The sequence below is a fragment of the Natator depressus genome, chromosome 10, assembly GCF_965152275.1.
Source record: "Natator depressus isolate rNatDep1 chromosome 10, rNatDep2.hap1, whole genome shotgun sequence".
In the NCBI taxonomy this organism is placed as follows: Eukaryota; Metazoa; Chordata; order Testudines; family Cheloniidae; genus Natator; species Natator depressus.
Genome location: NC_134243.1, coordinates 28521058 through 28544549, shown reverse-complemented (window position 1 = coordinate 28544549; position 23492 = coordinate 28521058). Strand labels below are relative to the sequence as shown.

The following is a 23492-nucleotide window of genomic DNA, read 5'->3' as shown; positions in this document are numbered from 1 at the left end:
ATGTATCTTTGTGATGCGGGGACTTGATGTCTTGGCTAGGGATTGAGTACTGAGTCTGGAGAGAATATTTTTCAGGCAGAAATGGTTAACCTTGGTATGTAGAGAGCCTTATCCACAATCTGGCGGAGCTCTGCTTGGTGCCTAACCCTGGGCTGTGTGAGGCCTCAGGATAACAGAGCAGCACAAAGGAGATGGCGTCAGGGCCAGGATCTGGCCCAAGAGATATACTCAGGCGTTTTAACTCCAGAGTTAGCTCTGTGATAAACAGTCTGGGTGTTCCACACAGCACAAGAGCCATCTCTGAAGGATGGCTTTGTACTGTAACCTTTTTGTAGGCTGGGTTTTCACAATGTCAGTGTTAAAGGCACATCCTGTTTTATGTGAGTCCACATCCTGATTTTCTCAGCAGGGTTCACTGCCTTGGAACGTGCCATAGAGAACTGAGCCCCAGAATCTGATCTTACATTGTATAATAAAAATTAGGGCCCGATTTGCCACTGCCCTGTCCCTTGTGTATTCATTTTTCCCAATGCAAAGGGTATGTAAAATGTTACAATTCGGATCTGGTAGCATTTTATGCCTTCTATGCACTCACTTTGCACTCAGATAAATGACAACATAAGGTGCCGGAAAGTGCTCACAGTTGAGGAGGAAATCCTCAAAATGTAACTGGAAACTATTGCCATATTGACTTCCTGAGTCTACAAGAAGCCAGAAACAATAGTTTCTCGGGATATGAATTTTCACCATTTGCCTCCATGGGTTGCTAACTCTGGAACCTAAAGATAACCACTTAAATGTCAGTATTAATTATTTCACTGCTGATCACTTTAGCAAAAATATTCCTCTCATGTATATATTCCATATTCCCAAACCAGTTTCCAAGCCTTTTTCATTGCTTTCCACCCAGCTAACAAAACCATCAGCTTCCCCTGATAATTCGTATGATGCACTTTTGCATTGCTAATTCAAAAGACTGACATGTTAAAAATGGAGGGGAAAGTATACGCAATACATAACAAATAGCTCACTATATTATACTATTTATATTAATATAATTGAATGAATTACATATTTAATTTGGTAAAAATCTCCATTGTTGACTTTAAGTGCCACTTATTTCCAGACTGCCAAAGAAACCAATGGATCTTGCCACAGGATTTAGCTCTTCCCTGCTATATGGGGTATAAAGGCTTGGCCTTTCATTTCCATCTCACTGTGGTGTTCTCTCCTACAAACAGGCAAAATGTTAACCACTCAGCAACATTTCCCCAGTGCTGTGCTCCAAATCCAGTTCTGTGGGCTTCTTCCTTTGCTGTTACAGGGAATGCAAATCTACTATATAAAGATGAAAAGAGAAAAAAGTTTGTATGTAATAGAGGTATGCATGCTGGCCAGCTGTCACACGGGGAAAAAAAATCTCCACTCAGCAGGAAAATTTGGCTTCCTTCCTGCAATAAGGATTTTAAGCTCAAATGGGGTATAGGATAAAGACTGAACCCCAACTCTTTCTGCCTTTGGATCTCAGATTCAGTCCTTACATCTGCAGGCATGAGAAGTGTAAAAGCTTTGAACCTCTTATCTTTCCAGAAAATGTTATATCTTTTCCAACACAGGGCTTGTTTCTGCTATGCATACTCTTAATGATAAGTACCTTACTCTGCAAGTAGCCCCCTTGCAATCAAATAAAGGGGCACATGTTAACTGGAGAACTGTTTGAAATATTTTCAGAGATGAAAGCTAATTGAAAAACAGGTTTCAGAGTAACAGCCATGTTAGTCTGTATTCGCAAAAAGAAAAGGAGTACTTGTGGCACCTTAGAGACTAACCAATTTATTTGAGCATGAGCTTTCGTGAGCTACAGCTCACTTCATCGGATGCATACTGTGGAAATTGCAGAAGACATTATTATAGACACAGAGACCATGACACAATACGTCCTCCCACCCCACTCTCCTGCTGGTAATAGCTTATCTAAAGTGATCATCAAGATGGGCCATTTCCAGCACAAATCCAGGTTTTCTCACCCTCCGCCCCCCCACAGACAAACTCACTCTCTTGCTGGTAATAGCCCATCCAAAGTGACCACTCTCTTCACAATGTGTATGATAATCAAGGTGGGCCATTTCCTGCAGAAATCCAGGTTCTCTCACCCCCTCACCCCCCTCCAAAAGCCACACACACAAACTCACTCTCCTGCTGGTAATAGCCTATCCAAAGTGACCACTCTCCTTACAACGTGCATGAAAATCAAGGTGGGCCATTTCCAGCACAAATACAGGTTTTCTCACCCCCGCACCCCCATACACACACAAACTCACTCTCCTGCTGGTAATAGCCTATCCAAAGTGACCACTCTCTCCTTACAATGTGCATGAAAATCAAGGTGGGCCATTTCCAGCACAAATCCAAATGATCTTTCTATTGAATAGGGTTAAGGAAAAGGAAAAGCTCCTCCCACTTGTAAAAATGTAGCTGAGTCAATAAAAGTTTATTGAATCAAGTCTGTGGGCACTATTTTCCAAAGTACTTAAGTCTCATTTTCAAAAGGAACTAGGCTCTTTAATCTCATTGAAAGTCAGTGGGATTTAGGCTCCTAAGGGCCAAATTTTTAAAGGTTTTTAGATGCCTAAAGATGCAAAAAAGGCATCTAATGTGATTTTCTAAAGTTCTTTGGCGCCTGATTCCCACTTAAATCAATTTTACCTTCCGTCTCCATTGGCCCATCACAATCTGTTTTTCCTCTGTGTAAAACAACTATAGACTAGATTCATTAACCCTTTGTTGACTCATAATTAAGTTTATATAATAGACTGTAGGAGAGGGTATTAATTTTTTTATTAACCCTATTCAACAAAAACATAACTGGCTAACCCCTTACAATATTTCAAGCAGCTCTCCAATTAACATCTGTCCCTTATTTGCATAAAGACAATTCATGAAGGTAATTCACAAACTCTTAACAACCATCTATTTTTAAACATGAAGTTCAAGTGTGGTTTTCTACTTTAATTGAGTTGCTGGAAATATATATTAGAAGGAAAGCTTTGGCAGGTGTTCAAGAACTGCAGCTAGTTCTAGACTTTGCCATGGTGTGACCACAATCCGTTATAACTGACTGCTTTAATACAGTTCTCACAAACCAAACATAGCTGGAGCAGTAGCTACAACTATATTAAGATTGCATGTTAAAAAATTTTGCAAACTTTTTTTGAACAGTTGCAGTGCCTAAGAATGCATCTACGCAGAGAGTCTTGGTTGGCAGACTCAGGCTTGTGCTGCAAAACATTGCTGTCTAGACATTATGGCTTTGACTTTGAAGCCTAGGGATGGGGTATACCCTGAAAGACAGTAGACCAAAATTGCTGCAGGTCAAGGGGGCAAAATCTTTGGCACAGATGACTCCCTGAATATCATCTATCTCCCGCCATGAGGAAGGTAGGGTTGATACCTACACTTTTTGTCTTAGAGACAGTTTTGTAGACTGTCACCCAAGTCAGATGAAGATGCCTTTTCTTTAGTCACACATATTTACAATAAGTATTTCAAGTACCCCAGCTTATCATATTCATCTCTCCGTGACAAGCATATTCTGAATAACACAGGTTACAAGAAATGCAAGAAACTACATACTCCACCATGCAGTACCAAAAGCACCTCTTCGCTGCTGCTGGCTTCATGGAAGTCCAACTCCTAACTAATCATGCATAGCAGTAGAAGGCAGTAGTCACTAGGCTAAGGAAAAGCAAAGTCTTTCTTTAAAGTTTCCTAGCCAAAGGACTCATCCATTATACTACTGAACCCTATTGAGAGATGTTTCCTAATCATTGTCCAGTAATTCACACAGCTCAGCCATTGTTAACAAAGACCAGGATAACCCACAAAGGTTTATTTTCAGAGAAGTATGTTATTAGTATGAGCTGATATTTGAAAAGCTTTATTTTATTAACATGTAAGAAGTACTGGGTGTATAATTTGCAATACGTTTAGTGAAAGGTTAGAAAATTAGCTCCTACATGCCATTTATGCAGTTTGGTGGATAAACGAGACTTTAAATTTCACAACTTCCAACACAGCATTGTCCCACTGAATTATGTGATTTGGCTACTTGTCCTTCAGCTACTGGCTTGAGTGTACAAACTGATGTAATTTGGTCATTGCTGATCTTGGCTGGATTTGAATTGGTGGCTTAGAGATGAAAGGTTGCATGGTCCCATATCAACTCTTCAGTCGAACAACTGATTTTTGACAGTTCTTGAACAATTCATGAACTCCTCTTTTTATTTTCAGCAATTGACTTATGAATGAAGGATTTGACTGAAATAGCATAATCCAGGAAATCAGTAAATTTCAATTCCCTTTCATGGATATACACCAGTTTCTAATATCTATCCAGTTTATGAGGGCAGAGGAATGAACACTAGTGATAAAAATAATAAAAATAATTGATAGTATAGCCTGTTTTAACTATTATTGTTTAATTTTTAGACAGACACATAGCAAGGAGACTCTTTTGCAGATGTTGGAGATTCTGGGTACTTTTTTTTTTTTAAACGAAGAATAACACACTGCAACTTTTTAGAAATATATTTCCAATATATAATGTACTGTTATTCATCCTGAATCCATCTGGAGCAATATGGACCTATGACTAAATATTTTAGACAGTATTTAATTATTTCAAGGAAATTTCTTTCTTTTTTTCTCTTTGGTTAAACAACGGCTTCTCCATGTTTTCTGTTGGTTAAGCTGTTTTAATCCCTTCACTGCTGTCAAACATAGACCCAAATATGTTGGATAAGAGGTTGACAATTACATTACTCCATACTCCAGGACTTGCTATATTCAATTTTGGAGCAGTGCCAAAACCACAGTGCCAGTCTGAGGGATGAGTGATCATTTTAAAATCCAATATCTCATGAACTGCAAGGGCTACCTAGAAATTACTGCACTGGACCATTGAGAATCCAGTAGTTTTCATCAAAGATATTTTCAGATTATCTGTGAATTTAGGTAATTCAAAAAATTACTTTCATTTAAAACTTCACATTTGGCACATATATAAAGAAGGGTACACTGCAGAATTACAAATTAGCTCTCCAATGGGTGGGGGAAGGGGAGAAATCAGAGAAATCTGGAATGTGTAAAGCCAGCAATTCGTATGGTAAAATCTGGACAGATCATTTCCAATGCCAATTCAAATACATCTAAATTAGGAAGGTTTCACAAGAACAAAACAGCCTAATTAAAAAACAATTACCCTTGAAGATGCCATGCCTTCTGGACACCCTTATAGCAAAACAAAAATTAAGGAAAGCCTTCAGTAACTCAGAGTCAGGAAATCATGTAGACCAGATAATATATCAAATGAAATGAAATATTACAGCACTGAATGCATCCTGAACACCCTTCTAAAATTATTTAACCAAACTCTCCAATCCAGACATTTCCCTGAGATTTTGTTAGATGAATTAATTGTCCCAACATGCAAAAATAGGTGTGTTCTCAGTCCAAGCACTTAGGAAGGCATCTGGGTTAGCAACAGCAATGGAAAGTCTAGCTTTGCTCAACAGATGAATAATAATAAAGCTCTGGAGCTGTAGATCCCAAAGCTCCTTACAAAAGAGGTTATAGCATTATTCCTATTTCACAGAGGGGGAAACTGAAGCAAATGGAAGGGAGGTGATTTGCCCAAGCAAACCAATGACAGAGCTGAAAATTGAACACAGGTCTCCTAAATCCCAGTCCAGTGTCCTGGCCATTTTGCCATACTGCCTCCTTAAGAAATGCTCTTTAACAAACTGAACAATTGAAAATATTTGCCTATTTCATGGATTCTAAAAATGCTTTTGAATTAATCTGTCTCCCAGGCCTGCATCTAAATAGCTACAAAACAAAAGGGGGGAAAGATATGATACCATTTAATTCATATAACAGTCCATCATGTAGGGTTACAATAAAAACAACATGCAGACAAATGACTTCCTGGAAGAAAGGGCAAAGAAGCTTGACGCTTTTCCATACAGAGAACAATGAACTACCAGCCCTATTGGAACAATCTCCAATCCTAGGACTCTCAGAGATAAAATACCTTTTGTATGCTGATCTAGTTATGCAATCATCTACTTCACATGTTCTCCAAAGAAAGTAAATCTGCTGCTAGAAATCTTCTGCAATACAACGGTCCTTTAAGTCAATGTGGAGCGGGGCGGTGGAAGGAAAATCATATTTCAGAATAATCCCCTAAGAAGCCAAACAGACTTAAATTTTATGACAGATAAAAGGAAACTGAACACGCTCTAAATTATACTTACTTGGGCCTCATAATAAACACGTCGGCGGCTTCAGATTGACTATGAAAACATTAAAGGGAAAAGCTCTTTTGGGTTTCTACAGCTTAAGAAAACCCACTAGATAAATATAATTTCCCAATAACTTACTGTTAATGCTATATAGCACTATAATTCAGTTCATTTTACTATTTGTGAGAGAAGTCTCGAGCCCAGTTCTAATACCCAATTACACAAATTGGACAAAGTGCAATACAGTCCCCATTACTACATGTACACAGGAGCCCCCCAGCAGAGCAGATCTGGGTCAGTGCTGCCTCCTAAACAACACATAGAAAAGACCATTTACGTATTCAACTTCTGGTGCACATATTCGCTCCACCACAGAGCTCTAATGGATGAAAAATGAAATCCAACTGAAATCACGATCCACTCCAAATTATCAAGTTCTACAACGCTAACCTCCCAACCGCTGGAGCAAACACAACCAAAAAATTGCTCAGGACACAAGGCCAACACCTATAAAGGCATTATAGAAGTCACTGAACAAACCAAAAAGATGCTAGAATGATACAGCTTTGTGTATAGGCCTGTCTCAGTAGTGGACTATAGCAGTGTGCCAAAGTCAGTGGAATGTGCCAAAATCCTCATCTTTACTATGTGGTTTTTCTAGTCATAAGAGAGCAGAGCCATACAACAGGGTGTCCAACAGCAAAGTTTTGCACAAGGGGAACTTTCTCTAACATTGTCAGGAAGCTTTGTTTCATAAAGAAAGGGTGGGAGAGGTTACATTAACAAAACAAAAAAGCCCATTGGGTCTAAAACAAAATCAATCTGTAAACCTTGGTGTGGAAAATTGCCTTTTCTGAACTTCATGGGGTCATTGGATCCCTGCTTCCCTCTTTTCTTCTCCTCTGTAACCAGGAACTTCTGCTTTTATAGCTCTCCCAGGTTGAAACACGTAGGCCAAGATTTCCAGAAGTGAATAGTGATATGGGGGCCTCAAATTTTGAGTGCCCAATTTGAGACATCATAAAGAAGCCTGACTTTCAGAGGGTGGGCCCCTTAAGTCTGGGTATGGGAAGGAGTCACTTTCAAAAATCTTGGCCTAAATTTTTAATTGAGGCCTCAGTCTAGAGCCCTTCCTTTTCCATGTGTCTGGGTATGGGAAGGAGAATCGAGTAGTGAGGTGATTTTTCTATTTCCCTACTTGCTTGTGCTATGACAGTGCCTCTGCGTCTTGTCATAAATTTCAAGATACCATCTTTCTCTTACTGCTTTCCTCAGGTCATTCCAGACTTGATTTTCACAGTAATGTTTTATTTTAAGGGTTACCTATAAGTCAATTAGTGTGTGTGTGTGTGTGTGTGTGTGTGTGTGTGTGAGAGAGAGAGAGAGAGATTCATTTATTATGACTGTTAGTAAGGTATACAGTAATGCATAATTATCTTGAAGATGATTCATGAAGTGTTCACAGCACAAAATTTTTATAACACATCAGCAGCTACCACAAACACATTTACTTTACTTTACGGTTGCATATTTCATTGCGAATGGCTTAAATGTTCACTTATCCATTGGTAATGAAATTACAAGCCCTTAAAATAAAGTAAATGCATTTGCAGTGGTTGTGGATGTGTTATAAATGTTATGTGCTGCAAATACATTATGAATTTTTAAGGTGTTGTGTATTAATGTATACTGTTCAAACCATTCTTGTAAATACCAGGACTCTTTATATTTTGACAACTTGAAATAAAATTTCTCTTGATAAACCTTAATTTTCATTTTATTACTGCATCTGCAGTACTTATTTAGTCTATTTTATTCAAAACAATTATTGTGTCCCACAAATAGCTCTCTTTGACCTTCCCATCATCTTTCACATGCTCTAGCTCTATTTTCTTTTTCAACTGCTTGTTGGTTTCTACATTTCAAGTAGCAATTAAAGCTTCTTCTACTGTAACAATCACTGCTTATCTACTTGCCTCAGAATCGCAAAATCCACCAACAACTAGCTCTGATGACAAAACACCATACACCATATCTAATGATGTTTCATGTTACAAGTTTCCCTGGCTCTCTATGCTAAGCATGTGTGTTGATGACTTTATGCTGGAATACAGTGTTAGCTACTGGTGAGCAATTGCCATCATAATGCTTGTTGTACCTAAAGGCTTCTTTAATCACCGTGCAAACTGCTGTAAACAACTCCCCCTGAACATTTCTGCATTATCTAGTACAGTTTGAATTAAGTGGTTTGTTGTCAAGATGAGATGGAACCAGTGACTCCCAGTGCTAAATCTGGATTATAGTGTGCTATATAAGCATAAAATAATGGTAAGGACACTTATGTTAATCTACACTAGAAATGAATGTATGAAAATCCATGTTACACTCTGTGGAACCTCATCCCACATGCTACCCTCATGGCTGTGAAGGGGCTGGTTAGGGGTTGGGTAGATGGAAGCAACTTGCCTCTCTAAGTCTAGCTGCAAAATTGGTTAGAGAGCTGGTAGGAAATTCTACCCAGGAATACCGGGGCAAACCCTCCTCCCAATGGAAGATGGGAATGCCATTCCAGAAACAGAGCTCAGTCCTGACCCAGCTGCTGACTATTCAGCTGTGCCACATACCCTTGAAAAGGGGCCTGTGGGGAAGAAGCTGGGGACTGGTAGGAGATTGTGTGATGTGAACAGCTGAAGGTTACTTGCTACTTGCTTTGGAGGCACATAGCAGGCCCAAACATAGCCTAAGATCAGAGCTGGGAGACAGGCAAGTCAGAAGCTTAGATGCATTAACATAAGCAGGTCCAAGCGCACCAGAGCAGGTAAGAAGCCAGGTTGAAAGCAGACCATCCAGTCAGACCAGGGAGGGCTGAGATAATCCCTTATCACAGCAGCTTCAGAAACAATAGGGGGCAGGGCTACATAGGAAGGGGGTATAATTGAACACACACATAAATAACAGTGAAGCTAAGACAATAGTGGGGTCACCACATAATTTCCTTTGAGATTCCCCCACAACACAGTTTGTTCAATTATCCTCCTTTAAAAGTAATTCTGTATGAGTGAGGAAAACAAGGTGAGGCTGGGTATCTTTTCTTTTCATTGAGGCTTCATTGTGTTGAAATTACAATCTTTAAACTAAGCAATGATGAAATGAGCTTTCCCACACTTGATGGGTTATTTTTTAGCTATGAAGTCATGCTAATGACATTGGATGAAGCCATAACAATGGTATAGGTGGGGGAAATATTTGGTAGTCATGAAAAGAAGAACAGAGAGACAAACCTTCTGGAATTTTTTTCTCTCTCTCCTCCGTCCCATTCTAAATAGACACAGCCCTTTGGTAGTTATAAAAGCTTTGAATGTGAGAACCCATGAAGTTCTTGACAGGTTCTGGCTTCTCCTACATCTAGGTGAAACACAGCATATATGTAAGCGTTATCAGGTGAGAAACTAATGTAATAGTTGCCAAACTACCAAAGCCCTAAGGCAGTTCATATTCCATGGTAATGCTTAAGGTTTATATTTTTCTCTCAGTGTGTGCAATTCCTATTAAGACTATGGCAGGTATGCTTGTACATTAAGAGGATGAAAGACCCATAATTTTCTCAATCTTCTACTTCCTAAACCTTTCATTATTATGAGTCCAGTACATAGTGGACAGGTATCCATTTCACAAATCATAACTGGCACCAGCCGGTCTAGTTGTCTCAGTTAGAGAGGCTGAGAATCAAATGGATAGGTGGAATTAACCATCCTTTCATCCCCCCCCGTCCCCCCCCCCCGGAGGTTAATCAGGAAAATGGCTAAAGCACATGTACTCAGGACTAGATCCTGCAGAGACTTAATGAGCATGCTTAGCTTTATACACTGTCATGGGACTACCAATGCAATTCTGCTGTAGAAAGTAGAGGGCAGGATTTTGGGGGCTGCTCACCAGGGATCCAAACTACATGTGTTGAATCGGAGGCGTTAGTGGGAGAACTCATTGTATGTAAAGTTAAGCACCTACACTGTCTAAAGTTGAGGATGTTCATAAGTCTTTGCAGGATTGCAGCCTTAGGTTGTGATATCTTCAGGGCATGGTCTGTCTTTGTGTTATATATTTTTACAGTTTCTAACATGATGTATCGGGGCCTTTAAGCACTACTGCAATACAATTAATAACGTTATTGTGACACGGAGCTTGCCCTGCTGATACGCATGTATCTCAGTGATAGAATACTTCTTCCTACAGGGCTTTCAACCAGGCACCTTTCATGGCCTCTAAGTTCAGCTAAAGAGCCAAATCCTGAATCAGCAGAACTGATGCAGTGCTGCCATGGAAAGTAGGAGGTAGGATTTGCAGCATGCACAGTTCCTTATAGCTCAGCAGGTATGCTGGGTTGGCAGCTAGATGAAGGAGGTGCAAGCCATTCTTCTCCACAGAGGTGAAGGAGCATATCACAGAGGAAAGCTACCCCTGTGCAGAGGGCAGCATAAAGCCTATGCATCAGTTAATCACTAACTTGATCATGAGCTGCATGTACCTACATGGGGAAGAGATTTCTGATAATAGACGGCCCTTTAAACCAGCAGAAAAAGCCATCAGGAGATGCAGTGGTTAGAAGCTGGATCAAGACAAATTCAGACTAGGCATAAGGTGAAAATTGTAAACATTGAGAGTAATAGACCATTGAAACAACTTACCAAGGGACATGGTCGATTCTCCATTACCTTAGGTCGACAATTCAGGTCTGTATATCTTTCTAATAGACATGCTATTGCTCAAACAAAATTACTGAATGAGCTTCTTTGGCTTGTGGTCAGGAGGTCAAGCTTTAAAATCTCTGAATCCTAAACTCTCAGAATGAGATGCAAAAGTATCACAGTAGACCCTGTTGTCACTCCCAACAGCCCGTAGGAAAGGATTCCTTTCTTTCCAGTGTCTCAGGGTATGCCTACGCAGCCTGCAATGGCAAGCCTCCCAGCCCAGGTCAAAGACTTTTTGGGTAGCACAGCTTGCACTAGTGCTCTAAAAATAGCTGTGTAAGACAGCACTTTGAAGTTGTGGCTTGGGCTGGAGCTCTGGCTCTGAAGCCCAGAGAAGGAGGTGGTCTTTAAAACCAAACGCTTAATAAGGAATAGGCTGTGTTATTTTTATATTGATTCTGATGCAATCTTGTATTGCAGGAAATGTCTCATCTACTCAGATTAAACATGAACTCATAAATTTGTTTAGAGCAGTTTACCCAAATCTGTGGTAAGAAAATATTGCAGCACCAGATTCAAACATACATTACTGTGATTTTTTGAGAGACAAGGTAGGTGAGATGACATCTTTTATTGGACCAGCTTCTATTACTGACAGATACATGTTTTTGAGCTACACCAAGCTCTTCTTCAGGTCATCCCCCTTGTCTCTCTACTATTCTAGGACCAACATGGCTACAATAGCACTGCAAACAGCAATGTGCTTTTTTTGAGGTGTTTAACAACAGTAAGAGAAAATATATCACAAAGTATTATGGATTTACTTTTAGTTTAAAATAATTGCATACATTTAACTTTTGTTACCAATAAAATTTTGAAAATGCTTTTGGATTTGGAGATAAAGCATGAGTGTACTTTATTGGGAGGAAAAATGTGACTGACTGTGACAAAATTCTTAAAATTGGCTTTTATTCAAAACGTGGGGCTGTAAAAGGACTGTAAAGATATAATCCCTGTCTGGAAGTTTGTTCAAACCATTGCATTTCAGCAGACTGTCTCATTATCTACCATTTATTTCTTCTCTTGTTATTGATAATTTGCTTTTAAATTGAAAATGCTTCCTTTATAAACCATTTCATCTCCCTGCATGACTAGACAATTACATTTAAATTCTGTGGTTTTTCCCTTTGTAAACAGTTACTGTGGAAATGACTAAGATGTTAGTAACCCAGATTTATGACTTCATTGTATTATCACTTAAGGATAAAACTGCCATCATTATTATTTATAGAATGCTTTGAACATCTTTTGTGCTTTACAAAGGCTTACAAATGCCAAGGATTTCTCTGCCCTAAAGAAGTTACTGTGTAACTCAGACAGATACCAAAGATAATGTGTGGATATATCATACATGGAAAGGTCAGTGTGGTTCAGTTAAAGAAGCACTGGAATGGGAGTCAGGACACCTGTTTAGGAGGCTCACTACAATGGGCTATCTAGGCATACCTTGAGAGGCTTGAGAGAAAAGAATCCTTTCCCACACGCTGTTGGGAATGACAACAAGGTCCTCTTTGATATTTTCTGCATCTTATTTTGAGCGGTTGGCATTCATAGATTTTAAGGCCTGATCTCCTGACCACAGGCCAAAGAACCTCCTCCAATAATTTCTGCATCAAGCATTATTCTCTGCTCTGCCACTAGCCTGTTGTGTGACCCTAGGCAAATCACTTCTTCTGTGTGTGCCTTTGATTCCCTGCCCAGGCTTTGTCTTGTGTTTAAGACAGGGACTGTCTCTTCTTACAGCACTTGGAGCCCTGATCTGAGTTGGGGCCTTTAGGTGCTACTGTAACACATAATTAATAACAACATTGAAAGACTTAATGAATGGATTGAACAATATTGATATGCATGAAGTGAAAGGCTGTTCTATGCAGTGGGGGCTATATGAAAGGGGACATGAAGATCAGAATGTAAGAAAACACTTTTTCTTTCAAATAATTAGCATTCACATAAAACACAAATGTATTATTGTTATAGGACTTCTGAAAGAAAAACTCTGTCATAGTTGATGATTATTCAGGCAGCCCTGATCCTGCAAACACTTAGGTGCATGCTTAACTTTAAACACAAATAGTTCACAAAAAGAAAAGGAGTACTTGTGGCACCTTAGAGACTAACAAATTTATTTGAGCATAAGCTTTTGTGAGCTACAGCTCACTTCATCGGATGCATAGAATGGAACATATAGTAAGATACAGATAGATAGATAGATACAGATAAGTTGGAAGTTACCAGACAAACTGTGAGAGGCTAATTAGTTAAGATGAGCTATTATCAGCATGGCCCCACAGTATGCTAACATTTTTATGGCTGACTTAGAACAATGCTTCCTCAGCTCTCATCCCCTAACACCCCTACTCTATTTGTGCTACTTTGAGGACATCATCATCTGGACCCATGGAAAAGAAGCCCTTGAGGATTCCCATGATTTCAACAATTTCCATCCCACCATCAACCTCAGCCTAGACCAATCCACAAAAATATATATAAAATCCCCCTACTGTATTTTCCACTGCATGCATCCGATGAAGTGAGCTGTAGCTCACAAAAGCTTATGCTCAAATAAATTTGTTAGTCTCTAAGGTGCCACAAGTACTCCTTTTCTTTTTGCGGATACAGACTAACATGGCTTCTACTCTGAAACAAATAGTTCAGTTGGCCTCAGTGGGACTACTCACGCTTAAAGTATGTGCCAAAGTGTTTGTAGGACAGAGGCCTTAAACTTCCTGGTTTGTGAGTTCTGCTGTATTTGTACAATTTGTAACTTAGCTTCTTTTATGGCCTCCATAACTATAATATCATAATTTTAAATGTATTTATGTTTACAACACCCCTGTGAGGTAGGGAAGTACTGTTTCCCGCAATTTACAGATGTATTACTGAGGCCCAGAGAGACAAAGACCTAGATCCTCAAATGTTTTTAGGTACCTAACTCTCATTGAAACCAGTCTTGAAATCAATGGGAGTTATGCACCTAAATAGCTGGAAGGATCTGAGACTTTGCCAAGAACACACACAGGATATCTGTGGCAGAGTAGAGAACTGAACTTGAGTGTCCAAAATGTTAACCTAACATCCTAGCCACTGGACCATCCTTTATTACTAATTATTATTTATTATTGGTATTACTATAGTGTCAGGAGCCCTAGCAATGGAGCTAGCCACTGTACCAAGCAACAAAAAGAGCTCCTCTCCCAAAGAGTTTACAGTGTAAGTATAAGTAAAGAAATGACAGGTGCATACAGATAGGGGAGAACAAAGAAATGAGACAATATTGGCCAGCAGGATAGTTTATTCTGCAGAGCCTAAAGCTACTGACACTGAAGTCAAGAGTAAAACTCTAATTTCTCTTCCATGGAGGCAGGATTGGCCCCATAGAACCCAATGACCAAACTCCGAAAACTTCAATGGAACCAAGAATTTAGCTTATATTGCATGAGCATTTCTCATTAAATGGTAGTGTTGTGCACTGAAATTTAGCTTGCAGTACCTATTTCAGTTCTGTCTTAGCATAAATACTGAGGTACTTGGAGATATTCGTCCACATCACAAACCCATCAGAATAATCAGTAATTGATAAGAAGGGATGTGCAGAGGTAATATGGAAAATTAGTTACATTTAAGAGCACCCCTATGAAAAGAAAAATTGGTGGAGCACAAAAGAAATGCTACTGCTATATTTACATGTATACTAAAGCTTCTTTTGATGTCACCTTCCTTTTCCTCATGACCATAATGAATATGGATTTGTTAGATGTCTTGTAGTGTCCAATGATAACTCTGGGTTACCACTGTAAAATATTTTTGTTTAAAAAACAAACATAACACTATAGTTCCAGCTATGTTTCTCTTCTGCACCTATTGAATTCATTATTTTGACTTTAGTGTGAGTTTTTGGGTACATAAGTAATGCAGGAGCCTCAAAGTCCTGATCTGCAACTAGATGCACCTGAAATCAATAAGGCTCTGCACAAGTGCTGGGATTTGCCTGCATAGATCAAGTTACAAGGTCAGGCCATACATTTTTTAGAGAGCATATTTTAGTTATTTGGTAATATAAACTCTGATCCTGAAAATGCACATCTGAATAACTTTACAGATGTAAGTAGTCCCATTGAGTTAAAAAATGAGCCTTCAGATCATTAATTTGCCACTGCTGCATGTCTGACAAAAATAAATTAATTATTTCACACCTAGGAAATTGGTTAAAATGCCTCAATTCTTCCAGCATTTGTGCACTTGAATAAATGTAGACCCATGACTAGTTCCACTGAGTTCAGTGTTTACAGGATCAGGCCCATAATTTTGAGCCTAAAGTAGAAGAAGGAACAGGTTATGTGCTGGATTGTTTACTAAGGCTCCAATCCTGCAAATAATTAGGCATGTGTTTAACTTCACCTGTATGAGTAATCCCACTGCAATCAATGGGACTACTTTACAGGGATAAAGTTGGATATATGCCTTAATGACTGCAGTATTGGATCACAAGTATTTACTTTTGACTTACTAGTGTAAGTGCTCAAAGTTCCTGGTACTACTTTGCTGCTAACTAACTTTAAAAAAAGTCTTAGTTCCACTCCTGTTTCTGCACAGATACAGAGGGGGAGAGTATTCATACATTTTTTTCTGGTGTGGTTTTAAATTATTCAAACAGTGTTTTTTTTCTTTTAATTAGATGACATGTGGACCTTCAAAATGTTAACTATTTTTCCTTGTAATCTATATATTTAAATAAAATGGGAATTGTCATTATATAAATCATCCCCAACCTCTCATAGGTGCCTATTATTAAACCATAATAACACTAATTTGCTAGAATCACACAGTGTGCAACACACAAACATTGGATAATTATACCAATTAATACCTAACCTATTAAAACTGATAAATCACTATTTTTGACAGGTCCTGATGTTGTTTATTTGTCAAACTTCCTCCGAACTTGCTGCTGTCAGACCTGTTTAACAATAATTCATGGAGCTGGGGATGCTACAATACCTCTTCTCGTTAATACAGCATTTGAATTCCTCTAAGATTTGTTTTCTGAGGGAGGGAGGAAAATAGGCAAAGATCTCTCAGTATTGCCAAAGGCATCATTTTAATCAGCAACTTCCTAACTGTCACTTAAGTGTTATTATTTGTCAGACAGGCAGCAGTGTCAAACCCTGCCTAGTTTTGCCATGGGAGCCCCGTTTTTAGGTTGGCTTTTTATCGAGCCCGCTTTTGACAACCCTTTGCAGGGAAAGTTGTAACCGTCTCCCTAGTGTAATAAGCCAGCAGCTGTGCTGTTTCCTAGGCTAGTATCCATTTTACACTCGCTCCATCCCTCTCCCCAAATGGTTTCTGTGCGTGATGGCAAGTAATGTGCTTCTGAACAGAGTGGAGTGTCCCTGCCCCCCACCCCACGGCCTCCCCCCAAACCCTAGGTCCCTATGGGGCTAGTAGGGGGTCCCTCGATGGCTGAGCAGAGAGAGCAAGAGCAGAGCGCCGGGAGCCTGCCTGCACCTGCCAATCCCGAGGTGCAGGCTTAACGGCGCGTGGAGGAGGGTGGGATGCTGGCAGGGAGACCCGTTCGTCCCCTCCCAGCGCCGGCCACTTTGCTCTTGCTCGCCAGGGCTCTCCTCGCCGCCGCTTGCTTCTCCCACCCCCCGGCGGGCTTGAAGGTCACCTCGCTCCCTCTCCGGAGCCGCTTTGCAGCGCCGGCTGGGGAGGAGCTGCGCCTCCCCCTGCAGCCTTGAGGCGAACCCCGCAACCCACAGTCACCTGGCTCGAGTGGCTCCTGGGAAATCCCCCGACGCTAGCTCGCCCAGCGCGGGGCTCGTCAACTGGGGGGGGGGGGTGTCTCTGTAAGCTCTCCGGGCTCCCACGCAGGAGGGGGAGGTTCCTCTACGAGCTCTAGGCTCCTGCATGAGGGAACCTCTTTGCCATCTCGAGGCTCACCTAGCGGGGAACCTCGCCACGAGCTGCGCCAGGCTCCCGTTGCGAGCGCCAGCCACATCTCCAGGGATGGCTCGGCCAGCCTGAGGCGCGCGCTGGGGAGCTCCCCGTCAGCTGCGGACTTCGCCTGCGAGCTCCCAGCTAGGGGACCACTGCACAAGGTGCTCTCTCGATTGCCCTTGCAAGCTCCTCTTCGCCACCGGCTGCCCCGGACTCTCCTCGCGAGCTCGGGACTCCTCGCCAGGGATTTCTCTGCCAGCGCGAGGCTCGCACCCAGGACGGGAGCTTTGCCCGCGCGCGTTTGGCTGCAGCCCAAGTGACACTTGTGAGGCAGGAGGAGGAAGGCAGCGGGGCTCGGAGAGGAGGACTCAGGATGCCCTGGTGAAGGCGGGAGAGAGCCGCCGCGTCCTTCCTGCGGGGAAGGAGCTCCGGGGGCCGGGAAGCGTCCCCAGCTGTCCCTGGGCTCTCCGTACGCTGCCCGTGCCCAGGAGGTGCGAACTCTTTGCCTCTGAGCCGCTGCTGAACGGAGCGGGAGAGACACAGTCCCCTTCAGCCTCCTTCTTCTCTTTATGGTGAGTTGAGCCTTTGGTTTGGGGTAGGGCGGTCGGGCGAAGGTACCAGCCCCTGGTGCGCTGGGAAGCCCCCCTAGCCGGTCCCAGCAGCTCAGAGAGTTGTTTTGCTTTACTGTGGGGGTGGGGAATTACTCGAGGAAGCCCCCGCGTTTCTAATCTGAAGCCATTCTTTCAAAGTGGCACTTCAGGGCAGGACCTTGTGGAGAACGTAGGGCTGGAGGAGTCCCCTTCAGGTGCTCCCGCTCTGCCTTGGAAAGCCAAGTGCTGCAACAAATGGAAGGGATGTGTTTGCTCTGAAGTGTACGCTAAGTCAAACGCTAGTTTCCCTTCTTCTCCTTGCCCCACTCATGCATCCCATTTGCAATGATATCTTGCTAGTATCTCCATTGCTGCCGGAGGGGTCTGTGTTGTGCCTGTTTGACAGTGTATATACTGGTAAGTATTTGGTGCAGAAAAGTTACTGAAACATGGTTCAGGTAACAAGTTCTGAAATGTTTTTCATATGCAGGTGTGTTCAAAGGAGAGGGAGGCAGATGCATGCTCAGGCTGGAGACCTGGACTGGGTGAAACAGGGATCATGCCAATGAGATAAATGTATATGTGGAGGAAACTAATGGGAGTTAAGTGTGTGATGAGAAGGAGAACAAAGCAGATAACTGAATAACATCATTCAAACATTTTTTTAAATAAAGCAATCTGTTAACACAGAGCAGAATCCTAAATGCATGATAATGTTTATCTGGCTTCTAGCTGTTGTTATGGGGGAGCTGAGCAAAAGTGGTGTGACTACAGCTAGCTTTTCTTATGAAAAATTTCAGACGATATTACAGTGATGGGAAGCTTTGGGCACTGAACCTATGACTTTTCAAAAAAATGCAAAAATCTTATTAAGAAGCAGCAATTTAGTGATGACTAATTTAAACTGTAACAAAAACTCTGCTCATTCAAGGTAAATTGAGTTATAAAATGTAATAAAGACATAGAGGACAATGTCCTGAGAACTGACTTTTCTTTTTAAATCTTGCCCTGGTGTACAGCTACAGGACTGGAAGATACTGAATGTTATTTACATTATTTAGGTCTAACAAAGAGTAAACATTTTTGTTCTATATTTAAAAGCAAGAACAGGATTTGTTGCTTTGGTAATAAAGACTGATAATACAGTGTATGTCTGGAAAGAGTTTTAAAGCACCATGCTTCTTAAATCTATTATCCCATAATAATGAACTCACAATCTAAAGTGAAGATGCTCTTGTTTTCATAAAATAAATATGATTTTGCAGGTTTAGAAATATGGTCCATTAAGGGGCTGTGAAAGTGTATTGCAAAGGTTAGGTAGAAACAAAGTGAAGGGCATTTTCAGTGTATGCTTCTCATAAGACACTAAATTTAACTTTAGCAAAGTGTACTAGATCACAGAAGAGGGCCCTTTAATTAGAACTATGGCAAACAAATTAGGACAACTCAAATTATGGTATTTCTAAGTTTATTTCGTATTTCTCTTTACTTGGATGGTTTGAAGTACTGATTTCTTGGGATACACTTTATATTTAGTGTTTCTAATTACAGTCCCAGTCAGATGTCTAGTTGAAGACAGTATCTTGCACAGGCTTCAAAGGCTGGACAAACAAGTTTCCCTTAAAATTGATTTATTCTGCTAAATACATCTGACAAAGGGTTTTGGCATTTTCTGAAATGTGGACTGTATTTATGCAGCCTCCATTCCTTTTTAAGCTAACATTTAACTTGTTAGCAACAATACAGCTGACAAGTACTGTGGTCAAATTCACAATATGTTGATGATTTTGATAATGCTTATAGCCATGACACTTGCGGTCACTGGGTAATGGGGACATTTTTGTTTTCAGAAGCAGGTATCCTTAAGTACCAGAAACACTTGCAGAAGTCAGGTGTCACTGAGGAGACTGAATTCACTAATTCTTGGATTAATAAAATATGTACTTTTAGCAAAGAGTGCAAATGTAGAAATACAGGGGTAGATCCTCATCTGGTATAAATGGTTATAGCTTCAGTAAAGGGCCTATAATTCACAGCAGCTGAGGACCTGCACCACAGTATGTGTATTTAATTTTGTATTGACATGCACTAACTCAAACTGGAAAGTAGTGAGGTTACCTCCTGAGAAAGCACTTAAACAAGTGGCTGCCGACCTTGTTTTGGAGACTCTCATGTCTCCATGCATCATGACCCAATACAGTGGCCACTTCTAACCTGTGCCTCCATTCCCCTCTCTCCTCTGTCCTTTTCTGTTTTCTGTATCCCATTTCCCCACTTGTTTCTTGCCCCTCTTCCGTCCCTTGTTCCCCACAGACTTTTTCCCTTCTCCTCCCTTACTGGCTCTCCTCAACCTCACAAGGATTCTCCATTTCCTGTCAGAGCCCACAGCTGTTGCCATTGCTGCCAGCCACATGGTTTTTTGTCCCTTCCCCAGCTACCCAGTACACAGCACTGCTACCAGAAACAGCAGACAGTGCTACAGTGAGTATTGCTTTGTAATGCCACTTGGGGAGAAGAGGCTAGGAGCCTCACACTTCAAAGGTCTTTCTGTGCCTACTTCTCTCCTGGGGGAGCTTAGTGCCTTCCCCAGATTAGGAACACTGCACGAAAGGGATTTGGTGCACATTTGTAATGCAAACCATTTCCTTTGTACATACGGGGTGTAGCTTTCTTTACATTACAACACAGTAGACCCAGATTTATGTTTAAAGTGGTAGAAAAGGTGAATATCAATTTACAAATGTCATTTTTCATTTAAAACTAACAAACAACCTGTTAAATAAACCAAGAAGATAAAAAAGAATCTGCTCAGTTCAACTGATCACCAGAGAAGTTCATACACCATCCTGAGAAGGTTTATTGCTAAAGCCTTTTCTTCAGATTAGCTTTAGACTAAAGTTTAGAGGGAGCCTGGGATTTCCACAATTTAAATCTGGTGTTGGTAGATAGGTTAAGGTGCAGTGAGGATTATAAAACCGACTCAAAGAAAGGTAAAAATACGTACAACTTTAAATTTTGTAGATGGAGGAGTGTTGTTTTTTTTTAATACACTTTAAGTGGATATTTCAAATGGATTTATTTGCATTGCAAAATTATGTGGCATGGTGTTGATCTGTGTGTGATTTGTATACTGCATATATTGCTGATTTCTAATGCAGGTTACTGGCACTTACTTATTTGGGGGGAAATATCACTGTATATCTTTGAGTTTTCCCGTTGTTGCCAGCAAACACTGGCCTGTCAGTAAGTGTACATGTGAACTGAATAGGTGTTCCAGTAAATATTCATGCTTCTCTCTAAGTGTGGCAACATAAAGTTTGACACAGTAGATGAGATTATTGATTCATCCAGTCAGGGGCTGCCCCATAGCTAATGATCCTGATGCAGCAACCCCATCCTTCCTAAGGAAGACTGGTATTTGGGCAGTGTAGTAGTCAGAGGGTGAGGATTGTGGACATGTTGGTAGCAGTGTACATGTTTATGACTGGGAATACATTCTTGATCTTCACGTGCAGTCAATCTTCAGATTCAAGGCATAAAAAAAGTTGAGCAAATCCACTCCATTGTAATTTCAGTGACACCAGACTGGCTCCATTTGCGTATTACGGTAGACTCTGATTCTGGTATGGCACTCCCAGTGATGTCAGGAGTCCAACATGTGAATGGCTGAAGGATTGAGCCCTTCCTTAGCACAATTATGAATGTTACTTGTGGTTGTAGCTGGGTTAATGGTGGGGAAATTATTCACATTCATCTTGATGAATCATACATGAAAATAAGGCTTATGTGGGATTTAACTGGAGTATCAGCCTTGTTCTGGCCCTCTGCACAGGTAAATTTCTCTCTAGAAGAATCATAGCCCAAATGAATTGTTCAAGAGCCACTACTGCTGGGAAAGGTTAGGTTGTCCAAACCAGAGAAAGATAAAAGGGCTAACCTTGGAGAAATAATCAACAGTAACTAATTCATCATGCTCTAGCCTTTAAATGATGCAGCCAATTTTCAAATCCAGCCACAGTATTTTGCATGGTGACCTCCTGCAGTACTAAATTCCACAAGTATGAATTAAATAGTCCATTTCCTTTTGCTCTACACTTTCTGTCCTCTTATATTTCAGTGAGTCTCCACCTGTTTTCTCAGGGTCTGATGCTGCTCAATGTGTGCAGACCCTTGCTTGAGGAACCTAGCTGACTTCAGTGGGGCACTGGGCATTGACCAGGGTCTGTCTGTGTGGAAACAGTTGCAAAATGCAGGCCTTAGTCCTGGGTCAGGAGAGAAATAAATGACTGATAATTATGAAAGGTAGAATACCTTAAAGGGACACAGTTGACCAGAAAACCATGTTTGTCTGAAAATTTCATACCTACTGTAGTTGAAATTAACCACTAATATTACTATAGGTGAAATAAGTTTATCAAGGGAAGAATATTTTTCTCATTTTCATTCTATTTATTGTGTGTGTGTGGATAGTTTCATTGTTCAGTGGGTTGCCACTTGTACTTCCTGCCACAGGATGACTTCACTCCCATGCGGTGCTACAAAGAGAGTTCATATGCATGCCTTTCCTACTGTCCCTGAAAGATGATTTTTACCAGTAGCATCAGGGAAGCTGAAACTGAAGAGATTGGAGGCAGGGATGTGCACAATGAGAGAAAAATGAAGAGGAGTGTCAGTTAATATTTGGGTGGTATAATTGTATATAAGCTTGGTCCTCAAACTACGGAAGTCAGTGTCAAAGCTCCCATGGATTCAGTGGTGTGGTATCAGGCCATACATGAACAACACCAGAGAGCAGGAAAAAACAGTTCTGTTTTCCCAAGAAATTATTGGGGAGGTATTTGGTTGCTTTCCTTTTAAATTCTCAACGTATTGTTTAAGGGATGCTCTATCAGGAATTTGAATTCATTGAAATTAGTTCAATTTAAAAAAAAAATTAACTTGACTTTCCCTAATAATAATCTTAATAACAAGGATAATCTTATTTTTTAGAATATGTATTTTTAAAACAATTTCAATCCATGTTCAGTTTCTAATAGAATCTAACAATCTTAATTACCCTTCTGGGGATGCATTTTTAAAAACTAAACAGTATGGTTTAGTTAATGGTTTTCCCTAGTCTTCCCCTTCCCTTCTCGATCATTGTAGTGTCTTCCTAGTTTGACTGTGTGCAAAATTACAACTTAATGTAAATAAGGCCATTGTATTTGTATCTGTTAAGTTGATGTGTTCAATAATGAATATATTCCAAAAGGAAATTATATTTGACACAGGAAAATGCTTTTTGGCTGCTGGGATTTCAGAGTGGTGCATAACAGTACTAAGTATTAGAGGGGTAGCCCTGTTAGTCTGTATCCACAAAAACAACAAAGCATCCGGTGGCACCTTAAAGACGAATAGATTTATTTGGGCATAAGCTTTCATGGGTATGGAGTCTGAAACACATATAAAGATTCTGAAGGACACACAGAAATGGTTGCCTGTGGTACACAGTTTGGACTTCAATTAGATAGCTGACAACATCAACCGCAAAAAGAAAATGCCTGTTATACATCAAAATTTGGATTTTGCAAGTTTTAATATCCTTCACTTACGCTACAGTTCCCTTAATTTGTTTAAAAGAGAACTGTATAGAAGCCTATCAGAAGTAAGAGTTTAAGTGAAATTCCAATGACTACTGAAAGGATACCTGAGAGTGTATGAAATATTTGTTATAAAGCAATTTGATTGTATCATGAAAAAATCTGTTAATACCATATTTTTACAGATAAGCATACAAGTTAGCAAATATGATAACTTTGAAGACATAGCCTTAACTCTACCCCCTGTGTTCATTAAAACAAAACTCTGCTCCATTTTTTATGGTTTACAATACAGTCTTAAGTTTTATGTGATGATATGCTATTTCTCAAAAACAG

General features: G+C 40.5%; 1 protein-coding gene across 19 annotated transcripts in view; it reads left to right on the top strand.

Moving 5' to 3' along the window:
* Nucleotides 1-23492, top strand: part of RBFOX1 (RNA binding fox-1 homolog 1) — a 2406891-nt gene that overhangs the window by 837863 nt on the left and 1545536 nt on the right. For 2 of the 19 annotated variants that reach the window (XM_074965516.1, XM_074965509.1), the window contains exon 1: nt 16946-17559. The exons of 15 other annotated variants lie outside the window; for them this stretch is intronic. In XM_074965516.1, the coding sequence (XP_074821617.1) occupies nt 17557-17559 (3 nt within the window). In that variant the 5' untranslated portion in view covers nt 16946-17556. Of the gene's footprint in view, nt 1-16945; nt 17560-17968; nt 17995-23492 lie in introns of those variants that run through there. 2 more of the 19 variants (XM_074965519.1, XM_074965529.1) reach the window with 2 other exon arrangements.